Source organism: Cinclus cinclus, chromosome Z (genome assembly GCF_963662255.1).
Source record: "Cinclus cinclus chromosome Z, bCinCin1.1, whole genome shotgun sequence".
In the NCBI taxonomy this organism is placed as follows: Eukaryota; Metazoa; Chordata; class Aves; order Passeriformes; family Cinclidae; genus Cinclus; species Cinclus cinclus.
Window position 1 is genome coordinate 37555674 of NC_085084.1, and position 15672 is coordinate 37571345.

The 15672-nt window shown below is 49.3% G+C and overlaps 2 protein-coding genes across 2 annotated transcripts; both read left to right on the plus strand.

Moving 5' to 3' along the window:
- Positions 1-412: 412 nt before the first annotated feature.
- LOC134056928 (cyclin-dependent kinase 4 inhibitor B-like) lies at positions 413-2340 on the plus strand. The gene is made up of 2 exons (XM_062513888.1): positions 413-553; positions 2077-2340. The coding sequence occupies exons 1-2, from the start codon at positions 413-415 to the stop codon at positions 2338-2340; spliced, it is 405 nt and encodes a 134-aa protein (XP_062369872.1).
- Positions 2341-11861: 9521 nt separating this feature from the next.
- LOC134056758 (cyclin-dependent kinase 4 inhibitor B-like) lies at positions 11862-14384 on the plus strand. The gene is made up of 2 exons (XM_062513643.1): positions 11862-11999; positions 14088-14384. The coding sequence occupies exons 1-2, from the start codon at positions 11862-11864 to the stop codon at positions 14382-14384; spliced, it is 435 nt and encodes a 144-aa protein (XP_062369627.1).
- The last annotated feature ends 1288 nt before the right edge of the window (positions 14385-15672 follow it).

A 15672-nucleotide genomic window follows, 5' to 3' on the forward strand; every position in this document is an offset into this window, starting at 1 on the left:
GGATAATAAAGTAATGGACATAAAATATGGAGAGAGAGAGAGCCCTCCCCGCCGCCGGCCGCCCGCCCGGGATCCAGGCCCTCGGTGCCGTCGGGGAGCTGCGCAGGTCGCTCCGCCCCGTCAGGGCGAGGCCGGCGGCGACGCTGGGAATGGGCCGGGCGGCACCAGCCCTGGGGAGAAACGGGAGCCGGGAGTCTCCGCCGCGTTCGCGCAGGTGGAAGCGGCCTCGGCGACAGCACCGTGCGGGAGCCTCTGGGCCCGGGGCCGCGACCGGGACCGCCGAGGGCGCGGGCCGGGCGTTCCCATGGGCAAGGCGGTCTCCGCGGGCCGGGATCGCCGCCAGCCTCGGGCAGCGCGGGGCGGCCGAGCGGTCCGAGGCTGCGGCGCTGTGCGGGGCGCCGCGGGCCGGGACATGGCGCGGCGGGCGGGAGGCGCGGCTGCGGATGAGCTGGCCAACGCCGCCGCCCGCGGGGACCTGCAGCGCCTCAGGGAGCTGCTGGACGGAGCGGCGGACCCCAACGCCGTCAACTCCTACGGCAGGACCCCCATCCAGGTAGGGAGGCGGGCTGTTGGCAGGCGGGAGAGGGCAGCGGCCGTCCGTGCCCTGCCCGAGAGGGGCCGCGGCAGCCCCGGGCAGCAGCAGGCGCTCCGGTGCCCCGGAGGCGGCCGCCCCCGTTCCCTGTGCTCAGATGCTGTCGAGGCGCCACGGCACAGAGGTTCTTCCCGCCCCTCTTGGAAGGAGAAAGTCTCCGGTGCCCAGCCGTAACAGGGAGGTTTTAGTCTTAGCAACCCTTTACTTTATTTGAACCAACTGAGATAGAATGACTCAAATCCGAGATCTTTAATGCTCATTTCGCAATAAACGTGCAATAAAATGTAACAACTCACGTTTGCAGAAATAATCTCCCTTTCGTTATACCTCGTCTTCTGCTTTATATGACTGTTAGTATTTTCTGTCTACCCTCCCATGGAGAAAAAAAAAAGGGTATTCGGTAGTTCTCACGAGCGGGTACACCCCATCGCGATGGCCTTGCCCAGCTGACGCTGCAGATAGACAACGAGCTATCCCTGTGGGTCTCCTCTGCCCACATTTTACACTGGCGATAACGTGTAGGTAGATTTAGCGCCCAGAGTTGTCGTAGAGGTTAAATTTATAAAGGCTGAGTTAATTTTCGAGGTAGTTCTAAGCCATCTTTTTCTTAAAATTTCAAAACAAAACGAAACTGGAATAATCTGAGACGCTATATATAAGTTTTACTGCCAGTGCTTGCGAAACGCTCTCCTACAAAATGTCGGTGGAGCATTTGACTCGAAACAGGTAGTTGGTGCCTTCCTCCAATGCTTTTGGTTTTTTGTTTTTGGCGCTTTTTTTCCCCATCTTCGGGGCAGGGACTTAGCCCCTGTGCTGAGCGCACTGCTGGGTTCGCTAGGGGAAACCTAACTTAGAAAGCTGCGAGCCCGAGGGGGAGGGCTGCCAGGCACGTTGGTACTGCCCTGGACACGCGTGTCAGGAAAAAAAGGTTCATTCCCCCCGGACCGTGAGGGAAGCTCGGGTGCGGCTCAGCAGACACGGTGGGTTCCCTTCATTACGCGTCTCCCCTTGCCAAGGACCCTCTGGAGAAGTGTCACGGATGCGAGCGGAACGACCTGCACGGTTCCGCGGGGATCGGTGCAAAGCGACTTGGAGCTTCACCTGGGTTTCTGTGGGAGCGCGTCGGGAGAAGGGCGAGCCCCTTCCCCCGGCTCGTCTGCTCCGAGCCTACAGACCCCCGCCGGCTCCTGTCGCGGAGCAGCCCCAGTGTGCATCCATACACTCAGACCCCGACAGGGGTCTCTCACCTCTCTGCCCCACCTGCTCCCTCCTGTCCCCTGGCGTAGATAAATGAGAGTTTTCCAATGCGGCACCACTCCACCGACAGGTACATGCTCTCCACCGTTCGCGGCACGTCCAGAGCCAATCTCTGTGACTACTCCACGGATTTTATTTCTCCTTTCCAATACGGATTTCCGTTCCTTCCGAGCTGAGCGACAAAGCCTGAGCCCTGCGGCGGGCGCTGACGCTGTCTCTCCCCGCAGGTGATGATGCTGGGCAGCCCGCGGGTGGCCGAGCTGCTGCTGAGGCGCGGAGCCGACCCCAACCGCCCGGACCCTCGCACCGGCTGCCTCCCGGCGCACGACGCGGCCCGCGCCGGCTTTCTGGAGACGCTGGCGGCGCTGCACCGGGCCGGGGCGCGCCTCGACCTCCCCGACGGCCGCGGCCGCCTGCCCCTCGACGTGGCGGCGGGGGGCCCGCACGGAGCGGTGGGGCGGTACCTGCGCGACCCGCCGCCCCTTGCCTAACCTCTCCCCGTGCCATCCCTTCCCCAAACTTAACTGCCTGCGCCCGACATGGGAGACACCAAGTCGAGCCGTACTCATGCGATGCTGGGAATAATCCTGGATCGCGTTTCCCTGCTGGGATGCACTAAGCTCAGTATTCTTCGCTCATGACCGTATATTATCCTACGATGAAAATGCTATGGCCCTCCGCAGGCCCCCTTTTTTACACAAGAGTCCAAACACTGAAAAGAAACATAAATAGGAAGTATGATGTATGAAATATGAAGTAAGAAAACACTAAATGTGAAAATATTAAATAGCAAATATTGAACATTAAATATGAAGGAAAATCCCTGCAGAGACGTAAGGTACTGTAAACCCTTCTTCTATTTTGATGGGGCCATGTCTGGTCTTTCTGCTCCCCGGGGGTTCCCCACACACCCTCACTAGCCCTCCATGTGAAGACTGGAGAGGCTTCAGAGTCTCCCTGGCCCCACAGCTCCACTGTCCCTACAGTTTGATTTTGGTTAAGTTGAACTGAAGGGGTGCCGCAACCAATCTGCCTCTCTCTGGCAAAACCGGCTGGACAGCAGGATCAGTGCTTGCTGGTGTGATTGCAGCTTTGGTAAATACCTTCTTAAAATCACGTAGGATGCTCTGCATGTCTGCACACGTATCCACAGCACATCTGTGGCTCTCCATGTGTCAGCTGCAACCATAGGACCTGGAACGAGAAAATAGAGATTTGTGTCTCTGCAAGCCTGATACCGTACCCAGTTGAAATACTCTTTTTAACAACTTGCAAGTGGCCTCCCCTGAGTTGTAGCACTTCTAAAAATCAGGTGATTGTACAACTAAGGCAGTCATAAACGAAATATTAAAAATCATACATCTGTGCTCGACTCTTGCTTCACAAGATGCTCGGAGATGACACATTTGGTAAAGAAACAAGCAAAGCTTTGAAACGGCTCTGCTGGTGGTGGGGGAACGACGAGGGGGGCTATATTTTAATTTCGTGACAGTCGATACATGTTTCACTGGCTATTTCGGGGCGGGGGAGTTGGGTGTGAGCACCCCAGGAAAAAGATACAGCGGCAGCCCAGCTTCTGCCTAGTCGAAAGGAGGGGTCGGGGGGAGCCGTTGTCACCGCAGAGAATCCCCAAGCCCCCCGAGAAGTGTGGACAGACAGCAGCGAGGCGGGCGGTGAGGCAGGCGGCCGGGACGGTGCTCCCAGCCGGTGCGGGACAAGCGGTAGACCCTGCCTCCCTCCGCGGAACCTTAGCGGGGTCGTGCTCACACGTCCTGCGCCTTAGGGGCTGAGAAAGGGAAGCCAGACGAGGCAGTAACACAGCTCAGGTCTCACACCCCAGCGCTAATCCTGGGCACTTCGAAGAGCTACCTGTAGAAAGGGTGAAAAAGATTTATCTTGGTTTTGCATTCCTACTGAGTATCCAACCCTAAATATTTCACACATAATCATGAAAAATAATGCATACTCCTTTTTTTTGGTAATGTATTGGAATATGTTATTTATTATGATGTAATTTCATGCTTTATAATTAGTTTGCATTTGTTGTCACGCTGTAAAATTTTTAGTTATGTCATTAATGTAAATATAATGTATCTATGTAATAGCTGCATAAAATATGCATGATACGCATATAGAACACACATATAAAAAACTTTATGATTTTGCATTAACGTGATATATTTGCTTATCAATTATTTCTCTATGCAATATGCTTCATTATTTAATTAGGTTCCTTGGTTTAATTATAATGAAATTATATGTGTATAAAGATGTATCAAACGTTTATGTTATCTTTAGTCCATATTCACCCTTCATTGTGAGAATGCTTAGGTCATATATTTTATACATATCTTTAAACAGAAAAAATGTAACATTATAATATGCAATTACAACCCCTTATTAATTTTGCTGCACTCTGCCCTAGAACATGGCATAGCTGAACCAAGAACAACAAGAGAAGCAGCAGTTAAGTACCTGAATCCCATGCCTGTGGGAACCCGACTACAGCTGCAACCAGATATGAAGATGGGGTAAAGCGAGAGCCTGACCACACTCCTTACAGAGCAGTAAGGTTCTATTAAACTGCACTTTCATCATCAGTTGGATCTGTTGCTGATTTAAATAATGATTTTCTCCAAGAAACAGATTCGATTTCGATTTTTTAGCATTTCCATTAAGGCTCATGAAACTACAGCAACAAAAAATAGTAATATTACATTGCTACTGTTATTGTTTATAAAATTGACAGGCAAAACCCACAGTTTGACTGCACCAGTTAAGAAGAGTATGCCCACAAAACCCAGCAGGGCTAAGTACCTAACTTTTATAAATCTGCCTCACAGAGTAGGTCCAGAGCCCCCTTCCCAGGACAGGCCCGTGGTGGGAGCTATTCACTCCATGGAAGGATGGGGGTCACCGGCAAGATCCCGCTTGGCTGCCAGAGCTTCGACAGGCACCTTTTCTTCTGGCAGCACCAGCGGCTCCAGGGCTTGGAGTCCTCCTTGAAAAGAAAAATAGTAACAGTTAACATCAAACAGCAGCAGCAGTACGCTTTATCAAGAAAGCCCTAAAAGCATTATGTTTAAGGTGGCAGATAACTCGCTATTTTTATTTTTAATATTGCCGCTGTAACCGAGCACACATACACCCTTCTGCAGCAGGGTTTGCGCCCTGTGCACGACGAGCCCCGGATCTGCCATGCGTTCAGCGTTGGTGGGTATTCGGTTTCTATTGCCAAAGTTATCGGTCCTCTCACCGCTGCTCCAGCACCTGCATCACACAGCCAGGTAGGCATTCATTTCTCTGAATTTTCCCTTGCCTGTTGGGAAGCAGTAGTCACGGCACGGAAGGGGGGGGGGGGGGGGGGGAAGGGGTCATTAAAAAAAAAAAAAAGCTTCTTTCGAAAGGTGCTTTCATTTCGAAATGGCCGACTTTACTCACCCAGTTTCCCAGGCTTGAAATCGGACTTTAAAAGAAACTATTAGAGGCTTTTCTTTATCAGCATTTTTGTTAGGGTTACTCCGTGCCGAGGCAGGAGAAACCTCCTGTTGACATCCGAATTATTACTTGTTGTCCATCCGAGAGAAGGAGGTGTTTGTTGTGGGGGGGTGTTGCACACGCTTACGTTCACCATTCCTCCCAGGGGCTGCCACTCTGCATCCCCTCCCGGAGCTTTTTCTCGCGGCTCCCCCCGGTCCCCGAGCTTCCCCGACCCCTCTCCCAGCCGCGTCTAGCCGTGACTATCCCAGCCGGATTCCGCCGCACCGGGGGAAGGAGAAGATGCTCCGATAGAAACGACCCTCTCCCTGCCCATCCTGATTCTCACACCTCTCACGGAGGTACCCCACACCCGGGAGGGGGGGAGCGCGGGCAGAAGGGTGCTTGGGGTGGGGGGCGGGACGGGGAGGTAGCAGTACCTCCTCCTCCTCCATCCACCGCCCAGGGATGCTCTATTCTGCGGCAGAGCTAGCTCAGCGCCGGCTGTCGGGGGTCTCGGCAGTTCTCCAGTGCTTCCTGGGAGCTGGGCGGGCAGCGGAGCGCTGTCGCTTCCCCGCCCGGCTCCAAAAACCTCGCCCTTCAAAGGGAAAGCGAAGAAGTCCGACACTGCGGAGCACGGCCGGAGAGAAGGCCCGGGGGCTGGGCGGGGAACCGTTCATTACCCGTTTCGGTGTCCGGCGCGGGGAAATCGAGATCCTCTTTTCTTCCTTCCCCCCGGCCCCCCCCCCCTCCCCTCCCCCTCTCCCGCGTCTCGTTCAAATGGCCATGTGACTGACAAGGAAATAGCTACTCGCCCGTGCCAACACTGGCCCGCGCTTTGAAACCGGCAGCGATCCGCTAGCCGGCTGTCACAGCGCCAGCGCGGCGCTCCGGGCCGCTGCAGGCCCCCCTTCCCGTCGGGGTTTTCCCGGCAAGAAAAAAATAACAAGAAAATAAACAAGCAAAAAGCCCCCGAGTAACACTCGTCCCCAAACGGAGAGGGAGGCTGCGTGTTTGGAGGGACAGAGCGGGGAGGGGGAGGGCAGGGAGATGTCGTCAAGGCTTTATTTGAAAGCAGGGGAGCGCCCTGCGATTGGCCGCTCTCCACGCCCGTCTGGCGGCAGTGCTCCCCGGGACCAGGCAGTGGGAGGGCAGAGAAGCCGGTGATCTCCCCCGTCCCCATCCCCCTCCGACAGTCTCTCTTCGTCCGCTTTCGAGGCGGGAGCCATCATCATGGGAGGAGTTTAGAGCGGGGTGTAGGGGAGGAGTGTGGAGGGGAGGGAGAAGAAGAGAAATGGGGAGTCGAAATGAGTTAAACGGAAAAGAAAAAAAAAAATAAAAGAAAGAATATTCTCCAATGAATGGAGGGTGAGAGGGCCGATTCAGCGGTGGGGCCCCGCTGGGGAGGTATTTGTAGTGTGACGCGCCCGCAGCTTCCCCGCACCCATGACCCCCATGATAAGGTGCACCATCCACTTTCGGCGCTCCCGCAGCCTGCCCCGGGCCTGGGCGCTGGGCTGGCGCATCCTCCGCCGCGTTTTCGGGGCTCTGGGGCGGCGCTGGCCGCGGCGCCTCGCTCTGCAGCTGATCCTGCGGCGGAGGCGCCGCGGGAGCCCCCGGCCCAGGTAGGACACCGGGAGCGGGGCTGCTCGGGGCGCCCCGACGGGCGGCGGGAGCGGGAGGCGGCGGTGGCAGCGCCGCGGGGACCCCTCCGCGCCGCATGCTTAGATGGCACCGGGAAACACGTTAGATTTCTACAGCGGGGTGTTTCTGTGAGAGTATTCATTTTATTTTATTTATTTACTTACTTATTATTTTAACGCAGTAGAAAATGTCCGATTCTTGAAAAGTTGCTGTAACTGATTTCTGCCTTGCCCCCACTTTCTGAGAAGTTTTCTATATGGTTTGTTACGGACATATGGACCCACCACCCCTTACCATTCTTTTCAGACAAGGAAACAAGGAACATAGCTATTGCTCTGAAGAGAGAAAATGGCCACTGTTTTCCGACCATGTATTACTTTCCACTCCGACAGTGAAATACAGTGGCCTACTTTTCCTTCCCTTGCCATTACGAAAATATGGGAAATAAGGCTCAGAGCTTGCGAGCAGCTTCAGAGTAATTAAAATACATTCCTGTGAAGGACCTTGAGAGATATCCGAGGCTCGGGCAGTTTTGGAGATTTTTTCCTTATTGCAGGGTGCAAAATCGGATTGCTGTGGACCTAGGCATTGGTTACCACACATAAAAAAATAACAATAATAATTAGACACACAGTGAATACTCATTTTGCTTAGGATTTGTGTGTTATTCTACAAAATCTTTACAGAGGGTTAGTGGAGCATTCCACAACCTCCTCTTAATACAGAGCACAGACTGGAAAAGAACAGAGGTGGAAGTGAAGTAGAAATATTTGCCTCAAAACTATTTCAAAAATAATATTTATATTTTATTTTATACATGTATAAATAGATGGATAAAATTTTTAACCCTTCAAGCTGTAGGACTCAGGGTAGGGAGATAAGAAATTCAGAGCTTCCCAGCTCCACTCTCTCTTTAGATTGCTTCCAGTGCTATTTGAATAAAAAGTATGGGGCCATACACACAGACACACAGACATAAAAAATTTACTCTCATATTTATAAATATATAAATAAGAAACTTCAGGCAGTTTTCTTTGTTGACTTTAAATGCCTCATTTTTTTTTTTTTCATTTTTAGTAGGCCTCATTTCTTCATTCAGAACTAAATGGAAGAAAACTAATTTATAAACTGTGTCTAACCTGAAAAACATGAATCTTAAATACAAATATAAATATGAGGGTGCTAATCACCTCAAAGTAAATTCTCTGTAGCAAGGGCAAAACTCCCCCAGGGATCCAAAAGTGTGGCTAGTATTTTCTCACTGTATTTCCACTTTTGCCATAAGCACTGTCATTTTTTTATCCCTTTCTCCGGAGGTTTTAATATGGGAGAATGAAGTTTTCTAAAACGCCAGTTAGCTCTAGACTAGAAATCTCATTTTGAAGGACCTGGGATGGAGTAAGGTACGCGTGTTAATTTTAATTTTAAAAAAACTAAAACAAAAAAAACTTATGAAAAATAAAATACCTGGGGATAATTTTGTAACTGTCTAGGGTAACATATAATGGAGTTGTGGCTGTCCCATCTCTAGAAGTGTCTGAGACTAGGCTGGATGAAGCAGGGCAGTGGGGTGGGATTGCAAATAGTATCTCTGAAGACCTTTCCAAACCTAACCAATCTCTGACTGTAAAATACACTCTGTGAGGCGTTTATTCGTTCTTATTGCAGTTTCTTCGAGTTATGTTTGAGCTTTAGTGTGTGGTTTGTTTTTTGTTTGTTTGTTTGGGATAATTTTTCAATAATTTTTAAGTTCAATAGAACATGGCACAACTTCTGAGCCACTAAAATTAAGGTGATAGATTTCTCTGATCTTAGCCAATATGTGCAATCAGGATAAATATATTTGCAAATATTCTGACACTTTAGACTTAAGAGAAGTATGATAATGTTAAATGATTTCTGTATTGGGTACTACTTAATTTTTAGTGTAACTCGGAACAACTGTTTCCCCCCCCCCACCACCGATGTGAAACGAGTTGTTTCCATTCAGCCTCTCTACTGCACCTCCACCCCTGCCTCTGTTGTGCCCTTTTTGTCTATTTCAAGATAGGCAGTCCCAAGGTTATGTTCTTTATATTTTGTCTCTTTATTGTATTTAATTAACCCCTGAACTTATTATCCAAATACGTTTTAGATAAAATGTTAATGTTTTGGATTTTATTGTTGTTGTCTTTAGTTTTGTTGTTGTTGCTGAAATACTTGCTAAACTTTAGGGTATAAAATGGCTGCATTTGTTAACTGAAAGTTACCTCTTCCGTCCTTAATGCTCTTATCAAAACATCTCAGAACAATGTGCAGGATTACTGTACTGTAGTATTAAAATGGATCTGTTTTCAGCGTCGAAGATCTGCATGGCTGAATAACTATTCTAAATTTAAAAGAGAGCAGAACTGTAGGATAGGGACACTGTTTAACATGATTACTTTGGGTTTTTTTTACTCCTATGAGGAAATCTTTGCAGTAAGGTTTGCCGTGGGGAGAAGATGGATTCACCTCCCTCCCCCCACCCCGAGATACAAGTGCAATATAAGGTTCTTTTTCAAAACAGCCTAGCATAGGCTGCATTATTATTACCCTAACTTCAGATATTACTTTGTGTTGTTATGTTTTGATTAATTTGACGTCCTTTGTTGGTTCTAGAATTGTATAATATAAGATTTGCTTTTAGACGGGAAAGAAATCACATTATTTCAATCATGTAACTTAAAATGTTGTAACTTAAAAATGTTCTAGTAGTTTGATAGGTGATCTGGATGGTCAGTAATGTTTGGACATAATAATGGGACAGTATTTGTTGTTTTGCACTAATAGCTTTTAACACTGTTTAGTGGAGATGGAGATAGAGATATAAACAGGCCCTCTGATTCGAAGTAACAACTTCACTTGCAAGGATATTGACATGTGCGTGTGCATTTTTTTTTTTTTTTGTTCACAGAATTAACTAGGTTGAAAAAGACCTTTGAGGTAATTGATTCCAACCTATTTTTATGCTTATACTCACAAAAAACATGTATTCCTATACCTATACCCATGCATACAGATGCATAAAATCCCCAGTCAGTAGTATTTCATAGAAAACAAGGCTAAGCAGCGGTAACCTGCAACCCCGCCACTCATCCTTATTAATTTAAAATTTTAAGACACTTGAGAGACAAAACCAACGAGGTTTTTCTCCTTGGATTTATCTCTACATGGCTATCATTAATGTCAGAGAGCACAAGAAGATACTTTGCCTTTTGGGTGGGGGATCATCTTAATTCCTTAGACTTTACAGACTTTAAAACACCCACTCTTTTAAACGTCATTTATTTAGTTTTAAATTTTATTTTTATTTTAATTGTCTATCTGTCTGTCCCGAGGACCGCTTTGCACCAAGCATTGTAGAAAAACCCCGATGTGGTGGGAGTTCACCACAAGCGAGGGTCTCGCGTCAATTGTTGGACCCTCATCTTGCAATGCCACTTGCCTCAGAACCTTCTCAAGGGAGGCTCAGAAAGCCGCTAAATGAAGACATTTTAATGAACTTCTGATTTGTCTATTCAGGGACAAATCTGTGTTTATTTCGCCTCAGCAAAGAACGTCTCTGCTTTCGGCTAATACTAAATTTGGACATAAGATCACCGTGGTTTTATTTTAGCTATGCAGGAGGTATACCTGAACAGTGGAAACTTCTGTGGTGTCGCACCGGTCTTCTTAAAAAAAAAAAAATCATAGAGAGAGAGAGGAAGATTAGGGAACTGTCATTGTGAGGGGTGGGGGAGGGAGGGGGAAATAAAAAAATAAAAAAACACAACTAAGAAAAAGGAAAACAACCCTTATTTCCTTTGCCTCTTACAGAGGTCTGCCCGGAGCTTTGAGGTGGCAGAACAAGTTCAGGGTGAGTGTCATGGGTACCGTCCAGGCATTCCCCCTTGACGGCCGCGGGGCGGTCTCTTAGGGCTGGGGTATGTGCCACAGGCGTGCTCGGGGCACGGAGTGGGGGGGCGCACGCTTGGCGGAAAGCCAAGGGGAGGAGCCAGATGCTTGGATTTTGAGGTTTGTACAGCTGCCAAGGCAAGGCGAGATTCTTCTGCCTAGCCTCCGGCTGCGCGGCTGCAGCTGCACCTTACCCTGGCGGGCTCTCGCCGCGGTTTTCCTGCTCCCGGGAGGCTCTGGAAGGGCCAGGCTGAAGCGATCCTCTTCTATCCGGTGCCATGAGGTTGGTCGCAGACTTGCTACGGGCACCCTTCCGAGGCTCCCTTCCTCATCCGATCCGCCAGCTCTCGGCAGGCGCAGCACGGAGGGATGGACCCCGACCCACAGCTCGGAGGGGGTCGGGCTGGGCAGGACCACTTTGGGAGACAGAAAACAGAGCCATCACTGGCACAAAAAGTTCCTCTCTGTCCCGGGAAATTCAGGTCCGTCGTCCCTCCGTCATGCCGCCGACCCCCCGCGTTAGATGCTCGCGTGTCGCGTCCCACCTGTCCCGGCCGGGGTATCCGCCGTGGAAGCTGTTAGCCCCGGTATGGGGAGAGGTCGGGTGCGCAAGGCCGCCGCCCCCATCCCATCTCCCCGGCGAGAGGAAAGCCCCGCGAGAGCCGCCCGCCCTTGACCTCCGAGGCGCCGTGCTGGAGGACCAGGCTGCCGGAGCCCCGCGGTCCTTCGCCCCCCTGCCGCCGCCCCTCGCCCCCGGTGCGCGGATTTTCCTCGGCCGCTGGGAGCCGCGGGACAGAGGAGGCCGCAGCGCCCCCCCCGCCCATGGAATGCTCGGCCCGCCGGCACGGGGGGGGCAGGACGGGGTGCAAGGGGGCTGCCCTCGGGAAGGGAGGAGCTGGGTGGCAGCGACGGGAGAGATCGCAGCCAGGGGAGAGGGAGAGCCGGCGGCGGCCGTGCGGCTCAGGTCAGCGGGGACATGGAGGGGTCCCACCGGAGCGACGGCGACCGCCTGTGCAGCGCCGCCGCCCGCGGGGACCACGAAGAGGTGAGGAGGCTGCTGGACGCTGGCGTGGATCCCAACGGGACCAACGCCTTTGGGAGAACCCCGCTCCAGGTACGGGAAGCTGTGCTCTGCCACGTCGGCCGGGAAGGGTGGGTGCTCGGAATTTTTATTGTTGTGATCGGAACCGTACTCCAGCCGCAGATGTCTGAATTCGAATGGTCCCTCTACTTTTTACTAAGCCCCGCTATCCTGAAAACACAAAATGGAGTTAAGCGGGGAACCGGTGGCAGCAAACGAATTTTTCTAGGGGGTACTTAAAAGGAGAAGTAGGACTGCAAAATCCCCTTCCAGATAGCCTATCCAGATAGGTTCGGGGAATTATCTGTACTTCGAGCAAATGTCTCGATTTTTAAATATAGCCCGAACAGGTATTTTTTTCCCCAGGGAAATCGAAGTGTACTTCTAGTATATTCACGAACAAAAATCCTAGAAACTGTGCTGGTACAAATTGAAACTTGAAACTCGGTATGTATTAGTAGTCACCTCTTTTTGATTTTTTAAAAAATTTTATTTTAGTAGTGGTAGTTTTAATATTCTCTATCCATCTGTCGTGGCAGTATTCATTGATATATGTTAAAAGTACTGGTTACCAGTATGTAGAGTTGCTTTACAGGCACTTTGAGTGTTAAAAAGTGTGTTATATTAATAGACCAACTTAAGTGGAGATTTAAAAAAAAGGAATGTACGTTTCATGATTAATATATTGTGATTTAAACTAGAGTTATGTATCTCACAAAGCAGATTCTTCGAGTGAAGAGATATTTCAAGAGATATTTATATATTTATATAATTAATGTACATTTAATGATTAATCAGCAGAGCATCCATTTTGGTCCTTGCACTTTACATGAAAAATGAAATCTTTTTTTCCGAAGTAGGTTACCGAGAAAGGCTCACAGGAAGTTATTCGTTTTATTTCTGTTTGTGTTCAAATTACAGATGGAAAGGATCTCCAAACTCTTAAAAACTATCTCTTTCCTTTCTCCATTTCAGAAGAAGTTCTCTTTCTCTGGTCAGCAACTTGCAAAATGGCTGATGCTCGAATATGTGGACACTTTTTTCTTTCTGGAGAGGATTAATATAGGGAATTCTTATATTATGACATTTATAAGTATTTTCACACTTTCACTATAAATAAACCAAAATACTTGAAGAGCACAAACCGAAGTCTTGAGAAAGAAATTGATAGAAAAGCTTATTGTCTTAAGACCTTTTTCAAAGTGTTAAGTCGCAATTTATGGCAGTTAAAATTCCACTGAAAATGACCAGGCAGTAAGAGAAGTAAAACCCCATGTGCAAATTTATTTTGGTTTTTGGTTCATTTGGGTTTTTTCTCGGAATTGTTAAATCGTGTGTGATTAAACATTGCCGGGAGTTTCTGCTATTGGCAGAAAAGCAGAATGACATTAGGAATTTGCCATTTAGGCACAAGATATCATTCGAAATTTTCCATCAATTAAGCTTGGTGCATTGCTTGTGAGCACTCAGCAGCTGCTCTCACACCTCTGAGGAAAAAAAAAAGAAAAATAAAAAAAGAAAAATCATCTTGGTCTGAAACTCAGGAATGGAAAAATCGCAAATATCCACACCGAAATGGGCCACACCCAGCTGAATTGCCCGATTACTGTGCTAACCATCGACAAATCCATAATGTGACAGCAAACTTAATGCGAGGTCCCTCAGCGCTGACACAGGATATATGGTGTGCATATATAGTACACAAATATTTACACACTCTTTATGTGCATAGATATATTTAATGTGTTTTTAATATGTATGTAAGTCTGAATATATTTATAATATATATACACACACCCACTATTTGTTATATAACAAATGGTGCATGGCATAAACGGTAACTGTATCGTGTGCATATATTTGTACACGCACACAGGTGCGTGTAAACACGTGTGTGTACGTATACATGCTTATACACACGCAGCAAGTACCATTTACACCGTGGCGTATATAAACGGTATAAACCTGAAGCAGAACAAGAACGTGTTGTACCTAGTCCGGAAACCGCTAGCTAATGTTAGTTTATCGTCTAATTCATGGAGTGTCCTGAGATAGAAGGCGCGGGGTGGGCGCCCGGCCGTGCTCGGGGCGGGGGGGCGCTGACGCTGTCTCTCCCCGCAGGTGATGATGCTGGGCAGCCCGCGGGTGGCCGAGCTGCTGCTGAGGCGCGGAGCCGACCCCAACCGCCCGGACCCTCGCACCGGCTGCCTCCCGGCGCACGACGCGGCCCGCGCCGGCTTTCTGGAGACGCTGGCGGCGCTGCACCGGGCCGGGGCGCGCCTCGACCTCCCCGACGGCCGCGGCCGCCTGCCCCTCGACGTGGCGGCGGGGGGCCCGCACGGAGCGGTGGGGCGGTACCTGCGCGACCCGCCGCCCCTTCCGGGAGCCGGGGGAGCCGCCGAGAAGGCTGCGCGCTGACCAGCCCCGACCCCGCCCCGCCGTCCCGCCGTGTCCCTGTGCCCTCGCCCCCCTCAGCCCACCCCCCTGTCCCCGAGTATCCCCGCCGCCGAGTCACCAGCGGGCCATCGCGGCCGGCGGCGCTCCCGATGTCCGACCGCTGGAAGCAAGCCGTACTTTGTCCCGTTATCTACAGGGCTCCTCCCGTGCGTCCCGGCTCCCGCTTCTGAGAGAAGACACGCGCTGAGATTTTGTTAATTTCCTGAGAAAAAGATGGAAAATATTCCAAAATGCAATCAAGACTAGCGCTCCTGCTTCTCCCTCTCGTGCTCTCCCGCGGGCTGAGAGCAAGCAGCAGACGGTTCTTCTGTACTCTAGGGTGAAAAAAATAATTAAATGCTCGTCTTCTCCCCCGCGCTCCCCGCGCCCCCCGCCTTTTTTTTTTTACAGTAAAGCTTCTTAGAAAAGTGAGAACGCTGTTTCCCTTACTGCCTTGCTCACTGCTCCGCCAGGCTTTGTACATTAGTTATTCCTTGAGATCCTTTTATGTTCTTGCTCTCGGAAATAGCGAACACGTTAGCCATATCATTGAAAAATTTAATTAATCCCCAAATCTTCTCCCCTCACCAGCCCACTCAAGATACAGTTTTAACACCGAGATATAATAGTGATTGAATGATAACATTTTTTACGCTGATCAGCGTTACAGTTTGGGAACCAAATTTTATGTAGTTGAATTCACAGAAATTCGTACGAGAAAACAACTGGCAATCAATTAGTTACTACAAAATTTTTGCATTTTGAAGCCTCATTTGCTCAAAAGATATGGACAACGAGCTTCTTATTTTTAAGATAGTTTTCCGGGCCTCTAAACTAGATATTTGGAAACCACAACAAATAAATTGAGTTTGGTTATAAATCTGGATCTTTACACACTTTTTGGTTTTTGTTTTCTTTTTATCCCATGTAATTTCTATCATCTACCCGATGTTCTTACCACTTATGTGTGATTAAATATCTGCTATTATTCAGTAATAAAGCATGAAAAACATTGGCTTAAAAATAATTCACTCTTTAATGGCTTTGTATGCAGCACTACTTAGTTGGGTGGTGTTACTTGTTTCAACTTCGTTCATTGCTTTCAATTTTCGCGTGTGTGTCTGCCTAAATAAATACGGATACACGCAACATGATCACGCGGGTCGGATAACAGAACTTTTTTGTAGGTATGCATTATTTAAGCAGGTACACACACAAGTTAAAAATATGCAAATGGTTTATTTCCTTATTGAAAACAACACTAAAAGCG